Genomic DNA, 20,527 nt, shown 5'->3' with positions numbered 1-20,527 from the left:
GACAGTTTTACCAGGTACTAAAAGAAAGTACCGGAATGGAAAGTGGCTTATGTTTGTGGTATTCTCCAACTGTCTTTTTTTTTAAATTAACATTTCTGAAAAGGGTGAAACTTATCTTTCATAAATGGAGGGCCATTTATATGGATACACCGTAATAACATGGGAATGGTTGGTGATATTAAAGTCCTGTTTGTGGCACATTAGTATATGTGAGGGGGCAAACTCCCCAAGATGGGTGGTGACCATGGTGGCCATTTAGAAGTCGGCCATCTTGGATACAACTTTTGTTTTTTCAATAGGAAGAGGGCCATGTGACACATCAAACTTATTGGTAACGTCACAAGAAAAACAATGGTGTGCTTGGTTTCAACGTAACTTTATTCTTTGTTATGTTATTACGGTGTATCCATATAAATGGCCCACCCTGTACATCTTATTCCCCCTGAGGTTTTGGTAGGTTTTCTCCCGCTTCCTGTTTTTTCTGTCACCCTAAAGTGCTTACAGCTGTGGTGACATAACGGTGATTTCCAAATTCTAAACTCGTCGATGCTGAATCACTTTAAATGACATTAAAGTGACTCAGCAATAGACATTCAATAGGCATTTTATTTATTTCTATGTATATATATATATTTTTACATAGCATGGCATTTGGAATTTTGCTTGGTTTGCTGCTTTTTAAGGTGTATTTTTTATTTCTTTACTTTATATAATTTTCACCCTATTGACCTACTTTGTTATGTCATTCTCTAGATCATTGAGACACTTTAGGCTATGATTTAATTTTTTTATAGCTTCTGTTTGATATTTCGGCTGCTGTAACACAAATGTATTACATTTGGGTTAAATAAAGTTATTTTATATTATTTAAATTGTCTTTTTTTCAGAAAATCTCTTCAAGTCACAAGTTTTATAATGAAAGTGCAGGTAAATGACCTTTGAAACAAACACACACCCGCCCCTCAGGGTCACCAATAAAGTTCAAAGCCCTGCCCTTGTCAAGTGAAAAATGATGTAAACAAAAATCTCAAGTGCAAATTTTAACAGCAGTGCTGCTTACCCAGGAACTCATATGTCACAATAAAGCAATAACAGGACCTCACCATTGTAGGACAGAGAGAGAGAGAGACAGTAGTGCCCTCCTCCCTACTTCTCTTATCACGCCTTTCAGACATAAAACCGGGCTGAGCACATGTACTAAACAAACCTCTCTAGCTCTGCTAAGCACGCGTTTAGCTCTGCAGTCTGAGTCACTGCAGTTTCCTGGTAAGCCTGCTGTCTGATATCTGTCCGTAGCTGTTTTCATTGGCGCTTTCCGACTAAAGCAGGTGAGAGATAGTGTCTTTGTTTTGAGTTTTGGTTGCCACGTGTATCTTTTTCTCTATTTTTAAAATCTAAAATCAGCTCTCGCTGAGATGGAAGAGTCTAGAACATGTTTTTATTAACGTGGTATGAAGCAGACATTAAGATTAAACGGTGTTGCTTCTGAGTATATCAGATTAGACTAGAGATGCCCGATAATCAGCACTGCAGGAAGCGTCTACTGCAGAGGCCGGATGCCACAAGCAATTTACATATGAACTTTTGACCTTTACGGTATTTTCAACAAACCAAGCTTCAGTTTACACATCTTGTGAACTTGTAAGCTTGGGTAATGATTCTTAAAAAACCGAATCCAGTAACAATAATGTAAAAATGTAAATGGTTTTAGAAAAGTTGACATTCCAGATTCCAGAAATATTCCAAACATTAATTGGGAAAATGACAGGAAACCACCCGCTTCATTCATTTACAGTTCTAGATAATTGTAGATAGTTGTTCTCGGGACTTATTGATGTTGGCTTAAAAGTCAAACAGTGTTTAGGAAAGAGATTTGGGCAAACACAATTAAAAGCCGTATACAGTGTTTTTTCTTTTTCAGTGGGTCTGACTCACTTAAAGAAATATCCGAACTTGGTGCTGGGTTTAAGAGTAAGTGAACTGTGTTGCTGCATGTGTTTTAAATTTCTTCAGTTATCTAAACATCTGGTCTTTGTTTTCGCTCTAACATATAGTAATAGTTGAAATACATACTTGATTTTAACTACATAGACATTAAAGCATAGACATTGTTCATATGGCTTTGCTTTGTTGTAGATTCCCAAAATTTAACAGAATACATTCTGAGACAGCAGCACTGAGGAGACGAGAGTAAATGACCTGTCTGCAGCTTTCATTTCAAGTTCAACTTTAGCAGCAATGAACGTAATATCATAAAGTCACACAAAAGTGCAGCAACAGGATTGTAATATGATTTTTTAAAATCTACTATTGTTAATGTTGATGTATAATAGGCATTTTATATGGAAATCCAAAAAATAAGGATTTGTAACAAACCAAATTGCTTCAAATTTGGTTTTAAAAAATGACAAGATATGGTGATATTTGTTATGTAAAAACAAAACCGTTGCCTCAAGAGATGTAAAAGATTAGATTTTTATTAAGAAATGGTATTTACAGCAAAAATGTTCTTCAGTGTTGGGCATACAGGTGGAGACAACTGAAGGATGTCAGACAACGAAGATACGATCGAAATGGGGATAAACGGAGCCCCTAAAGGGTCCCGTTCAAGACAACAGTTGCACGGAGCAACAGTCAGTTTCCACAATATTCACTACAAGGTGAAACAGGGAGGTGGATGTTTTTGCCGAAAGAAGGCCACAACCAAAGACATCCTCATCGACCTCAAGTGAGTAGACTGGTGCATTTAAACTTCGAGGACAACAGACGTTTTATTTTTAAGCTAACAAACAACAGGCTACTTGTCATTTTAAACACACTTCTAAAAAATGAGGGCAAAGCTTAGCTGCAATATCTCATCTTCATGCAGCCTAAAAGTACAACATTAGATTAAGCGGTCAAAAGTTTGGCTGTACTTCACAGCAAAATATGCAAACTCAGCAGCCTGCAACAAGTGCTTTAAGCTGATACTGTGCAAAGAAGGTAACTCCTCGAATCTGATGAAACACCCGGCGACACATAGCGGGGTATTTTTAAAGCCGAGAAATGCACCGTACCTACTGCGGGTGTGGTGCCTGTTATCGGACCCGGAGTTAGCAACATCCCCCAAGAACCCGAAGAGCAGAGTCCTGGCCCCTAGCCCTGCCAGTGTAGCAGAAATGATGAGGATGATGATGGCAGCAGCAGCCATTCTTCTCTGCGTGAGTAGCTTAATGTTGTTCGTGTGTAATTTACGTTGAGTAGGCTAACCACGTTATTACATTAATGCATGTAAGGTGAACTAGCAAACACCATCGTGGATACATTACATGCGGCTGTCTTCTTGTTTGATGGCAGATACTCCCTTCACCCTGGCCAAGAAGGCTAAAATGACCAAAGAAAAATTGGAAAACAGCTAAACATGAGAGGTTTTTGGACAAAGTTTGTGTTATCCATTGTTTAAGCACCGGTTCGAGCACCGGCACGGTTGCAAAAGTACCGGTTTGGCACTGGTATCAGATAAAACCTAAACGATACCCATCCCTAAATGTAACAAAGGCAAATGAAGTCTGGGATTTTGATTTTTCCATGTATATCCCACAAATGGCTAATTATCTATTGGTTTTCAGAACTTTAAGCTTAATTTTGAAAGTTGTGTGGCTGAGGAATGTTTTAATAAAAGGGACGTTGTTCACACATTCATCTTAAAAAAATATTCATCTTTTTTACTGAGGACCTTTGAACACTCACAGGTGTGTTTTTCCCAAATTCTGGTTAATGGTATAACTTGGTTATGAATTGTCCTTGTGTGATGCTCAGTGGGCTATGATGTTACAACATCAGTGAAAGGCTATTGTTTCATCACGGTAAAGGCAAACAAACAAAAATTCCTAGAATACAGACTTCTTTTTTTAGAAAGATTCAGAGGGACGTCCAGTGGATGTTCATAAAAGACACTGAGCAGGTGATGAGGACACATCATTAATGTTCGCAGAATTTTAGTTTCGGTGCAGGCAATGTTTTTTTTTTTTAAAAGCTGAACAAAGAAGCCCAAGTGAAAGATGCCGCTTACCTTCCTTTTTTCAAAATTGTGAGACAACAAATTTCGTAACTTTCCAATCCTGTGTAGTTATTCAGCCATCATAAAAAAAATTAACAATGTACTTTAATTAATTTCTAAGTTCACTGCAGTTTTCACACTTTGCAAACCAATCCATTGGGTTCAGTTAGACGATTTTGCAGGCCCATGTTGGACCACGTCTCTACTAAAAGAAACATGCAGTCAGGTATTTTAAAGATAAGATAAGATCAGCTTGGGTAATGCATTATTGTTAGAGCACATGTAACCTTGTCTTACATCACACGCTCTAACAATCAGCAGAGTAACATACAGCATGAATAAAAATCGGCAAAATGAGCACGCCCTTTACCCAAGGATATACCACGCAGTCACGTGGTATATATGTGTAGAGGGTGGAAATGCTCAGGTTTTGTCAGGACTTGTGATAATGAAACAGCTTCAAGGAAAAACTGTGGATTTACAACTTGACTAACAGCCTTTTAAGTCATATCTTGTCACCTCACTGTTTCTGTAGTGATGCACTTTGCCTCTTAAAGTTTACCAACCAAACTGCAATAAGCTGGCTTGGATTTACTTTGTCTTACAAGAAATTCCTGTGATGCTACAATGCAAGGCATGCTTTAGCCCTCAGGTGACTGTAAGCATGAGCCCATACTGTGGTAAACTGGTAATGCACAGTCTGCATGTGCAGCTACTGTGTGTTTATTTGTCTACGTGCTGCCAGGAGCCCACCTGGGATGCAAACGTGACACGATCAAGGTTTGCTTGGTTCAAACACACCCACATGTTGGGAGGCAAAGGAAGGAAGTTTGCTTTGTCGGGAGACTCAGGTTCCTAAGTTTGCCTCTGTGAAACACATACACATACTGTACATACAAAAGCCTGTGAGAAGACAATGACTCTGGGCTTAAACCAACAAACAGGCACGGGTACAGGATGCTGTACTGCCTCAGTTTGTTTGAAACTTTACTTGGCAAGAACGTTGAGGGTGTAAAGGTTACTGAATCAAAGATGCTAAGTATTAACACTTTATAACAGCCAGGATTAATAAATTTAAACTGACAGTTACTTTAGCACTGAAGCAATGATTAGTAAGAAAGTTCTCCAGGTTGTTGACAGTTAAGCTTCTTCAGGTCCTTAAAACAATGCCAGATGAGCCGTGCAGATGATGTTGGAGTTAAAGCTAATAAATGCCAAATAATGTAATAATAATAATTATAATAGTCAAATAATAGTTTCATTAATCTTCTGAGGTCTGAGTCTTTGAGTTTTTGAGAACAACTGAACTTCAGCGGTGTAAGGCCCTATTCACAAAACCTAGAGACCAGTTGCCTATTCCCCTGGTAACCTTTGGTCACTAGAAAAAAAATGTTTATTCTCTGACCAATTGGTGAGTGGTTCCTGTCAGTCACTAGGTGAAATCTATCACAAATAGGTGCAGGGTTCTGACAGAAAACCACATCATGATTTGTATTCTAACAAACATTAATGTAGAAGAACTCCAAAAATAAATGAAAGTTGAATCAACGTTGCTGATATTTTCTCAGTGTCTGTTCAACTTTCATTTTGAAACCATTTTTTAGTCATAACTAGACACTATGAAAATCCTGGCCGCCAAAAGTTATTCAACATTGAAATGTTTGTTAGCTTCAGTCGCTAACCATGCCACAGTCTCATGTTGACGATCAACAAAGATGTCACCTTGTTTGCAAATTGCGATTTGCTTATAGTGAAACTGTGAAAAGTGCAACCTGGAAAGACCATAATTGCTATTCACATTTTTTTTTTTACAAATAGTTGGTTTTTTATCTTTGTAGGGTCAGGGTAAATGTAGGGTAATGGTAGAGTTAAATCTACTACACCAACACGTATCTGCAGACAAAGCCATGGATTATACTCTGTTATAAAAAAGATCAATGTGTTATTATATATGTAAGTTATGAAAGCTTTAATGGGTCAAAGTGTAGCAGGTGTGTTTGTGTGCGTGTGTGCAGATTTTAATGACTTGTACCTGTGGGATTTTATTGGACATGTGTAATCATTGACAAAGTTGAAGGTCTGTGCTTTCGTTTAACCTGTTTGCATGAGAATAAGGGCTGTATCCTGCTGTGACAGCTCATACTGGAGCGCATTAAAACTGACTTTACCATCATTTATGATTGTGCATTTATAATCAGGCCAGAAACTGACCTGTCTGGGTGTAATGGAAGCTAAATTATCAGCAACGCCATTGTCACGCGGAGAATACACGCAAGGGATTCTGAATTGTGATAAGATGTGGAAAGGAAAACCTAATAAACAAAGGACGAGAGGAAGATATAGAAAGAAGGTAAAGTTAACAAAGCAGGATTTCATCCACCTTTTGTAGTGGAGTCACTTGGATGAGAGATAATAATATTTATAACATTTATAAAGCGCTTTTCGAGACCCTCAAAGCGCTTTTACAATTCCACTATTCATCCGCTCTCACATTCACACACTGGTGAGGCAGCTACAGTTGTAGCCACAGCTGCCCTGGGGCAGACTGACAGAAGCAAGGCTGCCATATCACGCCATCGGCCCCTCTGGCCATCACCAGTAGGCGACGTGTCATTGGATTGATTAGCTAACAAGTCACCTTCTTCTTCAAGCTAATCCATCCATTCACTGTGTCCATTAGAGCAGCTCGGTAGAGCAGTGAACTTACTCTATCTGTGCATTTAATCTCAGACATACGTCAGTATGTGATAAAGAAGTGGAGTTTCAACAGTACGCCCTCAGTTTTCTTTTCATTACTAGAATGTTTTTTTTACCCTACACCTAGTGTGTAAAAAAATAAGTCATTTGCAAAGTAGATAGTGAAAGAAAAAAAAGCAAGAATTTTTTTTTGATCAATAAAAATTGATCAAATTACTCTGGTGTAGCATGAGATGCTGTGAGCGAGGTCCTTCACAATTTTGAAAAGACACCCATTGGGCCGTGAGTGAGGCAGAAAGTATGTTTGCATGGGACAGGATACTAATGCTAAAAAGCAGTGAGACTTTTTGTAAGTTAAACAAATAGACACAAGAATGCAGATTACATGTGAAGGACAAATATACTGTATTTAATTTTTCCCTTTACATTGCATTACATTTTTTGTTTTTGTTTTAATGTTCTTATGTGTTTTGAGTTACTAATGCTATGTTCACACTGCAGGCGAAAGCGCATTTATTTTTTTGATCCTATGCGACCCATATCCGATCATGGTATGACAGTGTGAACAGCACAAATCCAATATTTTCAAATCCGACCTGGGGCGCGGGCCACTTTGAGGGCTCACACTATAGCGTGTTTGCTGTCACATTTTATTTCTAGTGTGAACAAGCAGACAAAAAAATTGGATTTGATCAAAAAATTGGAATTAAGAGTGGCAAGTTTCTCATTTGCAGGAATCTAAACAACGCTGCAGAGTCATGTTTTCTGCTGAATGAATGACAGGACAGATTCTGAGCAGGAGGAAGTCACCTCCCTGTGTTTCTCAGACTCACTTAAATGACTGAGTGACTAAAAATGAATTTTACTTTTCCAAAACAGTAAATTGCTGACTAATGCCCTGGCAGACACTTTACAGTGTGCCCATGTGGTTTTGGGTTTCAGATGCATGTGGTAAATTTCAATCCCCTTCACTATACTATAGCGATACCAGCAAGAGCAAAAAAAATAAACCTGCATTAGCCTGAAAGGCATGAAGGAGAGAAAGGCGACTATAAGACAGATACATATAAAACTGCTGTGTCATAGTTACAGCTTGAGATTTGCTTAGTGGCAGTTTAAAAAAAAAGAGGAAGTCTTCGTCCTTGTACATGTCAGGGAAAATGCAGAATAAGAATCACAGTGTTACGAAACATCCTCAACCAAACGGCCACTAAAGTTGTAACTTTGCTGGAAAAAGCCATTTCAGTTCCTCAGAAATACAGCAGCATGACTTCTGTAGTATCATAAAAGTCACTCTAGAGAAAAGCAGAACTCAAACTGCTTCATCATTTCAGAAAAAAAAACCCTGTGAAAACTTCCACGGAAAAGTAACCCTGGAAGTTACTTTTTAGAGCCTAACCTGTCACTGGGGTCAGACAGGTGTTTTGCAAACCTTGCTTTCCGAAAACAGCGACTCTGAGCCTTAAAGTGATATTGGGGTCATTACTGTAATCCTAGGCTAAGCAGCACTGCGAAGATGAAGGTTGGTAGAGAGAAGAGAGGGTGAGTGAGTGGGCTGGAGGTCTACAGAAAGTAAATATTTTATTGGGCGATTGGGTTCTTTTTTTATTGTTTTGTTTTTGCTGTTTGCTGTGTTCTTTTTCCTCTTATTTCCCTGAGATTTAGCTGTGGCATACTGCCTGGGATGACTACAATGACCCTGATATCACTGAAGAGCACAGAGGTTTTGCTTTCAGGAGTTTTTGGTTGCCCCAATTCAGAAGAAGATTTTATTATTCCTACACAGTAAAAAATATGATCAACATTTAATCTTTATTAGTGATCCATTAAACTTTAGGAATGCAAATTTTCAAGAGCTGTATGCTTCATGCAAATGAAGCTTATTATTTTTATTGCTGATTAATTTCACAGTTACCACAGTGACTTCATTCAACCAAGAGTTGAAATTTAAAAAGTAGCGAAACATAAACAGAATAAAGAAAAAAACTGGAAATTTTAAAATTTACGAAGCTGAAACCCTTGAATGTGTCCAAACGTTTCCCGGCTGCTGTTTATGAAATGAATTATTAAAACATTTTTCATGTGAAACTCACATCTACAGATTCACCGCTGATAATATTTTTGTCGCTCTCTCCCTCAGTGGGATCATGAAGCCAGGTCTCAACGCCATTATGGGAGCGACAGGAAGCGGGAAGTCATCGTGAGTGCTGCAAATGTGTTTGTGCAGGGAGAAATCGGGATGTTTTCCATTCATGTTTAGCAAAAATCTGAAGAAAACGTCTTTGTTTGTTAAGAGATGAACAACTGGTGGTCGACGCATCAGTGTAGAGGAAGTATTGTACACATTAACTGCTGGAAACCTAAATGTTTGTGTCTTTGCCTGTACACAGAAAGATAAGGTCTTCTTCTATCCAGTACAGTTTGAATATATAAACAATTTTCCTGCCACATGGAAAAGACATTACAGGAAATAAAACAAGAACGTTTTGCTATTTTTCTGTTCAAACTTCCCGTCTATATTTGTGCCAGCTGATTAGCAAAGACTGCCTATTCTTGCCTTTGCTAATTCAGATGGTGTGTAACAGGAAAGCAACCATCCTTATAGATGGTGTGAGCTGATGTCTGCATAAAGCCTCCTGACTGGGACTCAATTTGTGATTGAATGTTGCCTTTTTGTTTTAGGTTTCTTGATGTTCTGGCAGCTAGAAAGGACCCTGCAGGTCTGTCAGGAGAGGTCCTGATTGACGGAGCCCCTCAGCCCCCAAACTTTAAGTGTCTGTCTGGCTATGTGGTTCAGGTGGGTGAAGCAGGCAGGAAGTTCGACAGGTTTTAGCAGAGTTTCCTGGACAGGGCAGGAAGAGATTTCCTGCAACAATAAAACCGGCTTCTTAGGCCAAGTCTGTTTGAGTTGCATAAAGTTAATTGTTTTAGAAATACTGAGGTCATAAGTCACATCTGTGGAAATTAAACTGAGTTAAAAAGATGTCCTTGAAGCAAAAATGCATCTGGCAGCAGTAAATGTTTGGTCATTTTTAATGTGTTAGATTTTTTTTTTAAACAGTAGCTTCCTGTCTGCAGGATGATGTGGTGATGGGGACTCTGACGGTCAGAGAAAACTTCACCTTCTCTGCAGCCCTGCGGCTCCCATCAAGCATCAGCCATAAAGAGAAGAAGCAGAAAGTTGACAGACTGATCAAGGAGCTTGGACTGGGCCGTGTGGCCGACTCCAAGGTGAGACGAAAGAAACTTCAATAAAAAAAATAAAACATTTAGTCAAGAAGTGGTACAAAAGAATAATAGAATGCATAAAAAATGACTCTAAAATATAGGAAGGATGAAAGTATCCAAAAGATTAAATAGCGCAAAGAAATGAGAAAAAAAACAAAACAAAGACACATGAGAAGAACTGGAAGACAGATTGAAAAAGTCTGATTGTAGTGTGCTTGTGCAGGTGGGCACTCAGCTGATTCGTGGGATTTCTGGTGGCGAGAGGAAGAGGACAAACATTGGGATGGAGCTGATTATTGACCCGCCTGTCCTCTTCCTGGATGAACCCACCACAGGCCTCGACGCCAGCACGGCCAACTCTGTGCTGCTGCTGCTCAAGAGGTGAAAACGCACATATTTTTAGTGCTGATGCCATGAAGATGCCCATCTATATCATGCGGCCACACCTTGAACGTTAACACTGAGTCTGAAGTTATGTCCTTAAATCTATGAAGTAACTGGGCAAGCTAGCTCACAAACATCACTACTGTAAATAGTGATGATTTTGCAGGATACTGATTTTTAAAAATGGCCATTTTTCCAGATCTGCATCAGGAGTTTGGATGAACTGGGCGATGTTATCTATAACTGTATTTTCCAATGTAAAATGTTTTATTAGGGATTAAGTAAGAAGCAAGAAGGACTGATGTAATCATTGCATAGCTGAATTCTGGTTCAATTAGACAACGTTCGCTTGGTGAAACATGGAGTCTGTGTTTTTCTGGAGACTGTTAGGTAGCGCTGATTACTGTTTATTCTAGGAGCAGAGCAGAAGCAACTAGAAAAAGCATTTCCTAGCAAAAATGAAAACTGAAAATTTGAAGATTTTGCCTGAAATGCTTAAAAATGTTAAAAATCTTCAAACCTTAACTTGTTGAATGAGCTTAATTGCATTAGGTTATCAATTAGGTTGCCAGGTTGCCATCCTAAGTGTAAAAAACAACAGTACCAAAACTGAAAATGCTCTAGATAAAACCAAAAGTACAGTGAAAGGTTAGGGTAACCCTAACCAAAAACATGAGTGAGAGGACCAAAGGCTGCCCTAACATGGAAAGAAAGGCAGGCCAAAGGTAACTTCAGTTAGCAAATTGTCAATGTAGGGTGAAAGCCACAAGCTGCAGCCCTCTGCATCATATGGTAGTAGTAATAGTAGTATCACTAAATGAATAACTATAATAAATGAAAAAAAATCCATTGAATAAGTTTAACCTAAATAACAGTTTTTTACTGTTATTCCAGGATGGCAAACAATGGTCGCACCATAATCCTCTCCATCCACCAGCCTCGATACACCATCTACCGCCTCTTCGACAGCCTCACCCTGCTAGTCAACGGTCATCAGGTCCCCTTTAAATACTGCTTATTGAAAGACTTAAACATTTTCACTGAGCTAACTTCAAGCTACCTGTGGAGGAAACTGTGACTGACATGTTAATTCTTCTTCTCTCTGTTGTAAAACATGTCAGGTTTATCACGGCCCAGCACGGAGTGCACTGGAGTACTTCTCTGACATTGGTAAGCACGCCTGATTAACTTTAACCCAACAAGATGCAACACGACAGAAAGGCAATGTTTGTGACTATGTTTTAAAACTGTTTCCTAGGATACATCTGTGAGCCCCACAACAACCCTGCTGACTTCTTCCTGGATGTCATCAACGGAGACTCGACCGCCGTCGTCCTCAACAGTGGGAAAACAGAAGGTGTGTAAGTTTGTTCTGGGGAAAAAAGATCCTCCAAGGTGTAAGCCATCGTGGTTATAACCTGACCTTGTTTGGAAAATCTCTTAATAATAATAATAATAATAATAATAATAATAATAACTAGAAACATTTGCATTTCCTGCAAAAATGCTGTGTGAATGCCTTGTAGTGGAATCGGAAAACAGCAGAAGAAGGAGAACAATCTTCTGAAAAGAGCTGAAGAAGCTAAAAATTGTGCTGAAAACAGCTAAAAAATCTGGAATTTGTGCTGAAAAAGTTAAACTATCACCTGAAAGGAAATGTTGCTACAAGCTGGGCTTGAACCCAGGCCGCCTTGTCTCAAGGCAGTTAATCATCTCGCTGAGCCAAACCAGTTCTCAGTATACTGAGACGATATGGAGAAACTGAATAATCTGCTTAAATGAGCAGAAGAGGCTGTAATTTGTGATGAAAAGAGGTGAAAAAGCTTTTTCTGCTGAAAAGCTGTGAATCAGCAGAATTTCTGCAGAAAACAGCTGAAGAAACCGGAAACGTGGCTGAAAAGGGCTGAAACAACTCAAAATTCTGCTGAAAAGTGGTGAAGAAGTTGAAATTTGTGTTGAAAAAAATAAAAAATGTTTAACCGTTAATCGAAAAAAATGTTGCCATAAGCGGGATTTGAACCCGGGCCTCCTGCTCTGAGAACGGCTGCTCATCTCACTGAGCTAAAACAGAGGTACTCCGGCAAGCAAAATCAGTGACCACACTAATAATGTGGTCCCATTCAGCAAAATGGGCCTAAAATGGCATAAAAACCTTAATATCTCAAAAAGTATAGACGTTATGAGCACCAAAGCCGGCATTAGCAGAAACAGCAGAATAGTTTAAAATTTGAACAATGAAAATTGCACAAAAACTGTGGAAGTAGTTTCATGGCGAAGAACCACGGAGCAACTAGAATAAATTATAAAGAATAAAAAGAAACAGGCATTCACACAATAATAACAACCATCATAGTCATGATGATTAGGTTACAGAAGAGAAACAACAACATCCAAACACATAGAAGACAAATATTCCTGAAACTTTTTGAGCACTGAGAAATTTACACTTCTTTCATGTGGAAACCAAAACATACGTTTTAACCAGCTGTCCAGCATACAGTGGTTAGGTGAAAGTGGTTGACTTTATTCCCTTTTTTGTTCTCCAAAAAGGTATTACTAATGACTCAAAATACTTACAGAAATGTTTACTATAACTAAAAGTACATTGATTTTAAAATGTTATGAACTCAAATTATGGACAAGCTGCTAGCAGGATGAAGGTGCCCTCTTCTGTCCTACATACATTTTTAGATTCACTGGTCAACCAGGTGTGAAAGTGCTGCAGAAAGATGTGCAAAATCAAAATTCCCTCAAGTGAACCTGTAACACATGCTGCATTCAGGCACTGTAGGACACATGACATTATTTAGACTTGATTTGACGTTAGTTTGAATTTGTTTGGGTTAAAATATTTGGCTTGTTTTGAACACTATGCAAGTGACAGCTTAAAAAAAAAGAAAAAATGCTTTTTAATTTCACATATTTGCAGCTTGCATGTTAGTAATACATCCACACTACTGTAGTTGTAATTGTAAAGTGATTTATCCTGATTCTGTGACATATGCCAGTGATTATATGATTAGAAGTAATAACATAAAACCCTATTTTTTGTAGACCTGACAAGATCTCTCTTTGTCCAGATCCAGATCAAGAGCTGGATTCAGAATCGATGTCGAAGTCCCGAAGAGGGATTGGGGAGAAACTGGTGGAGGAGTACAGAAACTGTCAACACTTCAAAGAGACCAAAGCAGAGCTGGGTGGGTACCAAAAGAAGGCTGCAGTATTTATTGATTTTTAATGTTTGTATCTGAAACTGTTACAAAAATATGTTGGGTGACGATAAACAAAGCTAGATGGCTACAAAAAAGGTATAGTGAGTACAAATTGGTCAAAAATTCTCCAAATAATTGAATCCCAATGTAAATGAACCACAAAGAGATAATGAATGACTACATTGTCTCAAACTGATGTTGTCTTTATTTTGGTTTTACTGTGAAACTTTGCTGTCCTGTCTTCACAGGACATGTTAATGACTTTAAATGTGAACAGAACACATTAGTTCATACAGACATGAGCATTTGTTTAAATGTAAATTAATTCAAACCGTTGCCACCTTCTGTCTGTCTCAGAGAGGATCGTCCAGGGAAAGAAGGTGGTCACTACTACTCCCTTCAGAACCATCACCTACACCACCGGCTTCTTCACGCAGTTCAGATGGGTTCTCAAGAGGACATTTCGCAACCTCATACTCAACCCGCAGACCTCCATTGCTCAGGTAAGTCTGTGTAATGTCCACTTTATTTATTCACTTATTTAAAAGAAGAACTGTCCAGTTTGGGGAATGTGTATCTTCACTGTCTAAGAGGGAAGTAATAAGATCAATATCAATACAGGATTAGTTCATTTATATTGATAAACATTTGTTACCATAGTGACATTGTGCTGACACAAAGCAGAGCTTTGCAAGCTACAATAACTATGTCGCTACTATAATATCACTATGATTCAGAAGCCACCTTAAAGTAATCCTTTTCTCTAGGTCTTCATCAGTCTCTCACATTGTTGTGGGGGTACTTTGTAGTATGTTGTAGTACAGGCATTCATTTACTTACAAGGTAACACAAAGTAACACAAGGGAGGACAACCAGTACTACATGAACAAATACAAACATTAACTGAGGGATGCCAGGGAACACAACTGAAAATAATCTGGGAAAACAAGACAGAGGAAGAAAAACTGAGCACAAGGCATGTGAGACGAACGACTATGACAAAAAAATTAAGTAAAACCAACAGACGGAAATATGACAAAACACGGGGAACACAGGGGAAGGCTGATAACTGAAACCTGAAATTAGATATAAAAAACTCAATCACAATCCCAGATAACCATGATATTAAGAACAAATGGTAAAATACATATTATCACTACAAGAGAAAGTCTTTATACTTGAGTATAAAATAAACAATTCAAAAAGTCCAAACATAAGACGCTTTCAGGGCGAGGCAAGATTTAGCTATAGGATAGATGGCCACACATTTGACACTACAGTACTTTGGTATGGCTGTCAGTCCTGTGGCTGTGAAGAGAAAAAGCAGCCCTCAGTTGTCTTTTTCAATTCACTTTTACTTTTAGTGTCAAATCACAACAACCGTCACTTTACATTGTACGGTAAAGGACCTAGAATAATGCAGAGACATCAATTCATCACCCCTCTACCACCATCACTGCACAGTCTGGGACTGACACTGTTGTGAATACTGTGGCATTGTGTTAATGCATATCTGACGTCTCCAGAACAGACAACATATATAACAAGACTTCTAATCAAGTGCATTTGATTAGCAGCTTGTGGGTGATGTTTGTCCTCTTAGTCCTACGGAAGCAGTAAGGGGGCACTTAGTCTTTTACATGACTACATATTTATCTGAAAGTTTTCTTTTTTTCTCTTCACTGTTATTTTGCCTGCTGTTGAATTTACTGTGGGCTTTTCTGTGGTCACTGCATCACCGCTCATCTCTTCCTGTGTGCACGTGTCATCAGTCAGTGGGAGTTTAGCAGGAGCAGCACCTGGTGTCAATAACTGAAACTGCATCATCAGATCATTTTAAGGGGTTTGGGAAACACACTACCTCCCTGCCTCAAACTCAAGGAATAATGAACTTGCATTGATAACTGTGATAAGTGGTTATAAGTCTCTTTTTTAAAAAAAATCTGTTTAGGTAGCAGTGACAATCTTCCTCGCTCTGGTTGTCGGAGCCCTTTTCTTCAATGTCCAGAATGATTCGAGTGGGATTCAGAACAGGTATTTACTGTAGTACTTTTGTCTTTGTCACATTTGAAAGACAAATGATAAAGATGAATCTGGGATGTGAGATTATTGATGGTGTGGTTGTGTGTCCAGGACTGGTGCGCTGTTCTTCGTCGTCGTGAATCAGTGTTTCAGCTCCCTGTCGGCTGCTGAACTCTTCATCGCAGAGAGGAAAATCTTCACGTGGGTCTCACACTCAAGGAACTTTTTTAATTCACTTTGGGGTGAAAGGTTTTCATTATATGAGGGTAAAATTCACTCATTCATTCATGTTGAGGAGTTTGCATCTTTGCTTTCTTTAAAGATGTGTTCATGAAGTGAAATTGTTGGGACTTGCTTATCATCCAGGGACCCGAGTCGGTATTCTTTGCAGGAAATGCACATCTTTACTTTCTTTTTTTAGTCAGATCAATATGTTCTCCTCTCATTGCCTTCTTCTTTCACAAAATGTAATATTTTAGGTTTAGCCAAAAAAAAGAGAAATCGTAATACACACATTCTTGCAGTGCCCTTTTATATCATAATGACAACTATCATCTACTTATTAAAAACACATTATATTTAATGGTTTTTTTTTCAATTAATAAGGATCAGTAGGATTATTAAGAAGCATTTTAAAAATGGAAAGTTTATGCATTTCCAATCATTTTGTTTTTTTGACATTTTACATTTTTATGCTGATTTTCTTTCTTGCTAATTCAGATTAAATGCTTCTGACAACTTTATTAGTTAAAGGTCTGCAGTAATGGCACTCACCTCTATTTATCATTATGTTTTCACAGATGCTGTTTTTAACACAACGTTTCCTGTATGTCCTCCTCTCTCTCTGCAGTCATGAGTATATCAGCGGTTACTACAGGGTATCGGTCTACTTCCTGTGTAAGATCCTGTCTGACATCATCACGCTGAGGACCATTCCCGCTATCGTCTTCACCTGTGTGGCATACTTCATGGTTGGTAGGTGGAAGACAAGCTGTGCTATCCTGGTGTTTATTCTTTAATTGTATGCAGAGTAGAGCAGATGTGATTGGTAAACCGATGTGTCAGTGTTTCTAATGGTCTGTGTTATGAATGTTGATCTTGATCTGTTTATCCTTTGCATATGTGAAGGAAAAACTGTTAGACTCTGAGATTTTTATATCACAGAAATCAAGGCAAAAAAAACATATAAAGACAAGGTTGTTTTACACATCAGAGGTTTGTTAGGATTTGTATCATGTGCTGTTTGTGCATCTTTGTTACTATTTATAACCCTGGCACTCTGATTTGTGATTTCGTCTGTGTATGTACAGGTCTGAAGCCGACAGCTGGGGCTTTCTTCTTCTACATGCTCACCGTCGCTCTGTGTGCCTACACCGCCACCTCCATGGCTTTCGCCATCTCAGCTGACCAGACAGTGGTGGCCATCGTTAACATCTTTATGACGATCTCCTGCGTCTTCATGATGGTGATGCACACACATCAGCATACACCTGTCCAAACATTAGTGCATACACACCCAGAGCCTCCATATATGAAGATGGCTGCAGCTTCTGGCTCTTAAAAGATAAGCCAATGTGAAGGTCTCCTAGACCTGCATTTTTTTCTAATGGACAGCAGGGGGCGACGACTCTGTCTGATTGTACAGAAGGTTATGGAAAAGTGACCCTACTTTTGACTTAATTCATGACCCGATAGGTTTGTTTATTGTTTCATGTGAGTCACAAGTGTCCTTCGGCTTCACAGGCTGACTAGCAACATACTTGTTTATTTTTTATTTAAGCTTTATTTGACCCGAAAGTCCCTTTAAATAAAAAAAAAAAAAAAAAAAAAAAAAAAAAAACTCTTTTTACAGCAGGCAAGGAAGAGCGGGCAAAGAAGGCACACTATTACAAAATTACAAATGTAACATAAAATCAAATACAAAATGAATACACACAACTCCATAAGACTCCAAAAGTAAAGAGGAAAGCATAAAAGTGGTCAGCTCAAGGCTTTACTAATCAGTTGAAGACATAATAAATGAATCACGTATTAAATAATAATGGCTTAGTCAATAAGTCCATCAAAAAGTGCAGAATGCAAACTGTGTTTATAACACAGGTAATGGTAATCTCCATCAAAATCCTGCAAACACTCACAAAACCATGATGGGACTGTGCTTGCAAGCATGCACCGGGGTATATTTTCCCTTTTCTGGTTCCACCTTAACATCAGGCTGAGATTCTGACACACGTTTACAGCAAACTGAATTAAAGCAAATCTCATAATGTTCAGTCATTTGATTATAAAAATATGAATTTACATCAATTTATGAGGAACTTGCTTAGAAAAAACTGACAGTGAGAAGTTAAATATCAGCTTGAGAGAAGTTATAACTAACACCTTTAATCTTCATGATGGTCAGACAGGTAATGCTAATGTTATTGAAGTTAGACAGAATTTCATAAAGGAATGTATTCCTGTGACATGTAAGACTGACTTAGTTTTATTTCTGGCAAAGGTAAAAGTCTGGGAGCAAGAAAAGAACAGCTATAAAAACACAAATCAATATTTCAACAAATTTTATAAAAGGTCAACAAGTTCAAGGCCTATGTGCTCTGTTTGATCTGTAAAAGGCTGAGAGATCAATACCATGGTTTTGAAATTGGTACTCATCAGGGAAGCGAAAAACCTCTGTAGATGTGGGATCTTCTATGCATACAGGCAGAAAGAAATGAAAACTCAAGGCTAAACCTGAAGTTACCACACAAAGCCTCGCCACTCGCCTCATCTGCTATGTTTCCTTTTCTCCAGATCTTTGCAGGACTGCTAGTGAACATCCCCTCCATCGCCAGCTGGCTCGCGTGGTTAAAGTACTTAAGTATACCCAGATATGGCTTCAGTGTAAGTACAAACACTGGCAATTACATCTATTTTTAACAGTTTTATTATATCTGCAGCAATTTTATAATCACTTAGAAATCTTCCCTTCCCTTAAGTTAGGCCTGTACCCGACTAAACTGTTAAACTTACTTTAGTTACTTACACCATATTTGAGCTCAGTTGGGCTACACCATGATGCACAACATTGCAACATTGTTTTATTGACTAATCATACTTTTTATTCTATTTTATAATGTTTCTCTCTTTTTAGGATCTTTTATCTGGCCGTCTTTATTTACATAAAGTTTTACTGCTTATTTATTTTTTTCCCTGTTGGTTCTTCTCCTGTGGTGCTTACAAGCTATTTTTTTTTCTCTTTGACATTTTGTTATTACTTTCAAAATGCATCATTGCTTTTAGTTTGTATTGCATTTGGCTCTACCTTTCCTAAAACAACCCCAAAGAGGATTTGTGTCTCCAGCTGAAAGGGCGCTATATAGATAAAGTTTAATTGATTGATGTGCTGATTATCAGTTATAAGGTAAGATCAGCTTTTAGAAAAAAACATGCTAGTATATGAAGGCATTTGCAAAGATTTAGAAAACCTTTTAACTTGCTGTAGATTTTCACTCCTGTGCAATAATGCTAGCATCACCTTACCTGGAAGAACATTTTGTTTTAAAAAAAGCAGTTCTTCAGTAGTTTTTACATTTTACACATGCATACTGTGAGCAGGGTTGGTACTCTGGGTTTAAAAGAACTTTTTCTTCAGATGAAACTCTTGTTGAGTGATGTTTGTTGATTTGTCTGTGAATCTCTCCAGGCTCTGCAGGCTAATGAGTTCACCGGGCTGACATTCTGTGAGAAAATGAATACCACTCTCAACCAACAATAGTAAGCAGCACTGAGACACATGCAAGTTAACATGAAGTGATGAGGTTCACTGTGGGTTCCTAAATGAGATAGAAACAGGCTCATCTGTGAGCACAAAGCCCATAACTACCAAAATAATGCAAAATGTTTAAAAAACAAATTTGTGCTGCAATCAAAATTCAAAATATAAATTTAGAGAATGGGATTAAAAAGGGATTAAAGTTATTAACACAACAGATTCATCTAAAATTAAGCCTTAACACAATTCAAGTCCCTTAGAGATGTTGTTTAAATAGATACTAGGCAAAAACAGCTTTTGTATCAGGCTGTAAACATGTTTATTTCTGCAATGAAGTTGGACATTTTTACATCAGTCTGTGGGGACTGACTCGTTTATAAAGCCAGTCTCAAGTGGTCATTAGAGGAACTGCAGTTCTGGTGTACCATGAGCAAATTTCTTCTGTAAAGTTGGGAGTCTCTGGGGAATGACTCACCTCTAGTGAATCAGAGCAACTGCAGCTTTTGGTATCTCAGCATATCTCAGCATTTATTTTGTTTTTGAGGAACTTTTGTGCTCTGTTTCCAGCTGTTACTCTGGGGAGAAGGTTCTGGAGGAGCAGGGCGTCGAATACTCCCTCTGGGGAATGTGGCAGAACCACTTGGCCTTGTTTATCATGACGATCTGCTTCCTCATCATAACTTACCTGAAACTGCGCTTCATCAAGAAGTTCACCTAAACTCCTGACTGTTGGTCGTGGATGTTTTTGTGTTATTTGTTCTTCTCAAGTTCAGGTCTAGTTTTCACGTCATTTATTCAGGTTATTCAGTTTATAAATACAGATCTATAATATTGATTTTTTTTCCTTTCTTTTTTTCTTTTTGTAAATTTTTTATAAAGATTGTTATAAAAACTGATTGTTTGATCACCCCTTACTAACAATGCCTCATCAGCTGTATCATAATTTTTGCACTTTAAAGTTCAGCATCACAAATACAAGAATTTCATATTTATAAACGTTGAATTTATATTACGTGTCTGTTTTGCTCATTTTTAAATTTTCATGATCGTTTTAGGACATACAGTGTCAGCAGCAACATTTAGCTGTAAATGTTTGCCTGTAAAAAAAAAAATCATACATGAGCTTTGAACCAATTCCTCCTACTGTACCTTCAAAGTTCTTATAATTCATTCTGATGGACTCATGAAAGG

The 20,527-nt window shown here is 38.2% G+C and overlaps 1 protein-coding gene across 1 annotated transcript; it reads left to right on the top strand.

Annotated features, from left to right (window-relative positions):
• The first annotated feature begins 1,057 nt into the window (after positions 1-1,057).
• On the top strand, positions 1,058-20,383 carry abcg2a (ATP-binding cassette, sub-family G (WHITE), member 2a). The gene is made up of 18 exons (XM_085392334.1): positions 1,058-1,328; positions 2,516-2,728; positions 8,877-8,936; positions 9,419-9,533; positions 9,815-9,967; positions 10,188-10,345; positions 11,243-11,345; positions 11,470-11,518; positions 11,607-11,705; positions 13,429-13,545; positions 13,918-14,063; positions 15,512-15,594; positions 15,694-15,783; positions 16,433-16,557; positions 16,893-17,047; positions 18,376-18,465; positions 19,268-19,338; positions 19,904-20,383. Exons 2-18 carry the CDS (start codon positions 2,547-2,549, stop codon positions 20,052-20,054), a joined length of 1,947 nt encoding a protein of 648 aa, XP_085248460.1. The 5' UTR covers positions 1,058-1,328; positions 2,516-2,546; the 3' UTR covers positions 20,055-20,383.
• The last annotated feature ends 144 nt before the right edge of the window (positions 20,384-20,527 follow it).

The sequence above is a fragment of the Rhamphochromis longiceps genome, linkage group LG3 (assembly GCF_057381845.1).
Source record: "Rhamphochromis longiceps isolate RC_006_pf linkage group LG3, R_longiceps_female_GT1.1, whole genome shotgun sequence".
NCBI lineage: Eukaryota > Metazoa > Chordata > Actinopteri > Cichliformes > Cichlidae > Rhamphochromis > Rhamphochromis longiceps.
Note: the sequence above shows the minus strand (reverse complement) of the source record. Positions and strands in the feature narration are given on the sequence as shown.

Excerpts from the sequence above, each read along its gene's own strand:
- abcg2a (XM_085392334.1), top strand. The coding sequence starts at position 2,547 with ATGTCAGACAACGAAGATACGATCGAAATGGGGATAAACGGAGCCCCT. Across the intron at positions 11,519-11,606 it reads GGAGTACTTCTCTGACATTG|GATACATCTGTGAGCCCCAC; the intron begins GTAAGCACGCCT and ends ACTGTTTCCTAG. Across the intron at positions 11,706-13,428 it reads CAACAGTGGGAAAACAGAAG|ATCCAGATCAAGAGCTGGAT; the intron begins GTGTGTAAGTTT and ends CTCTTTGTCCAG.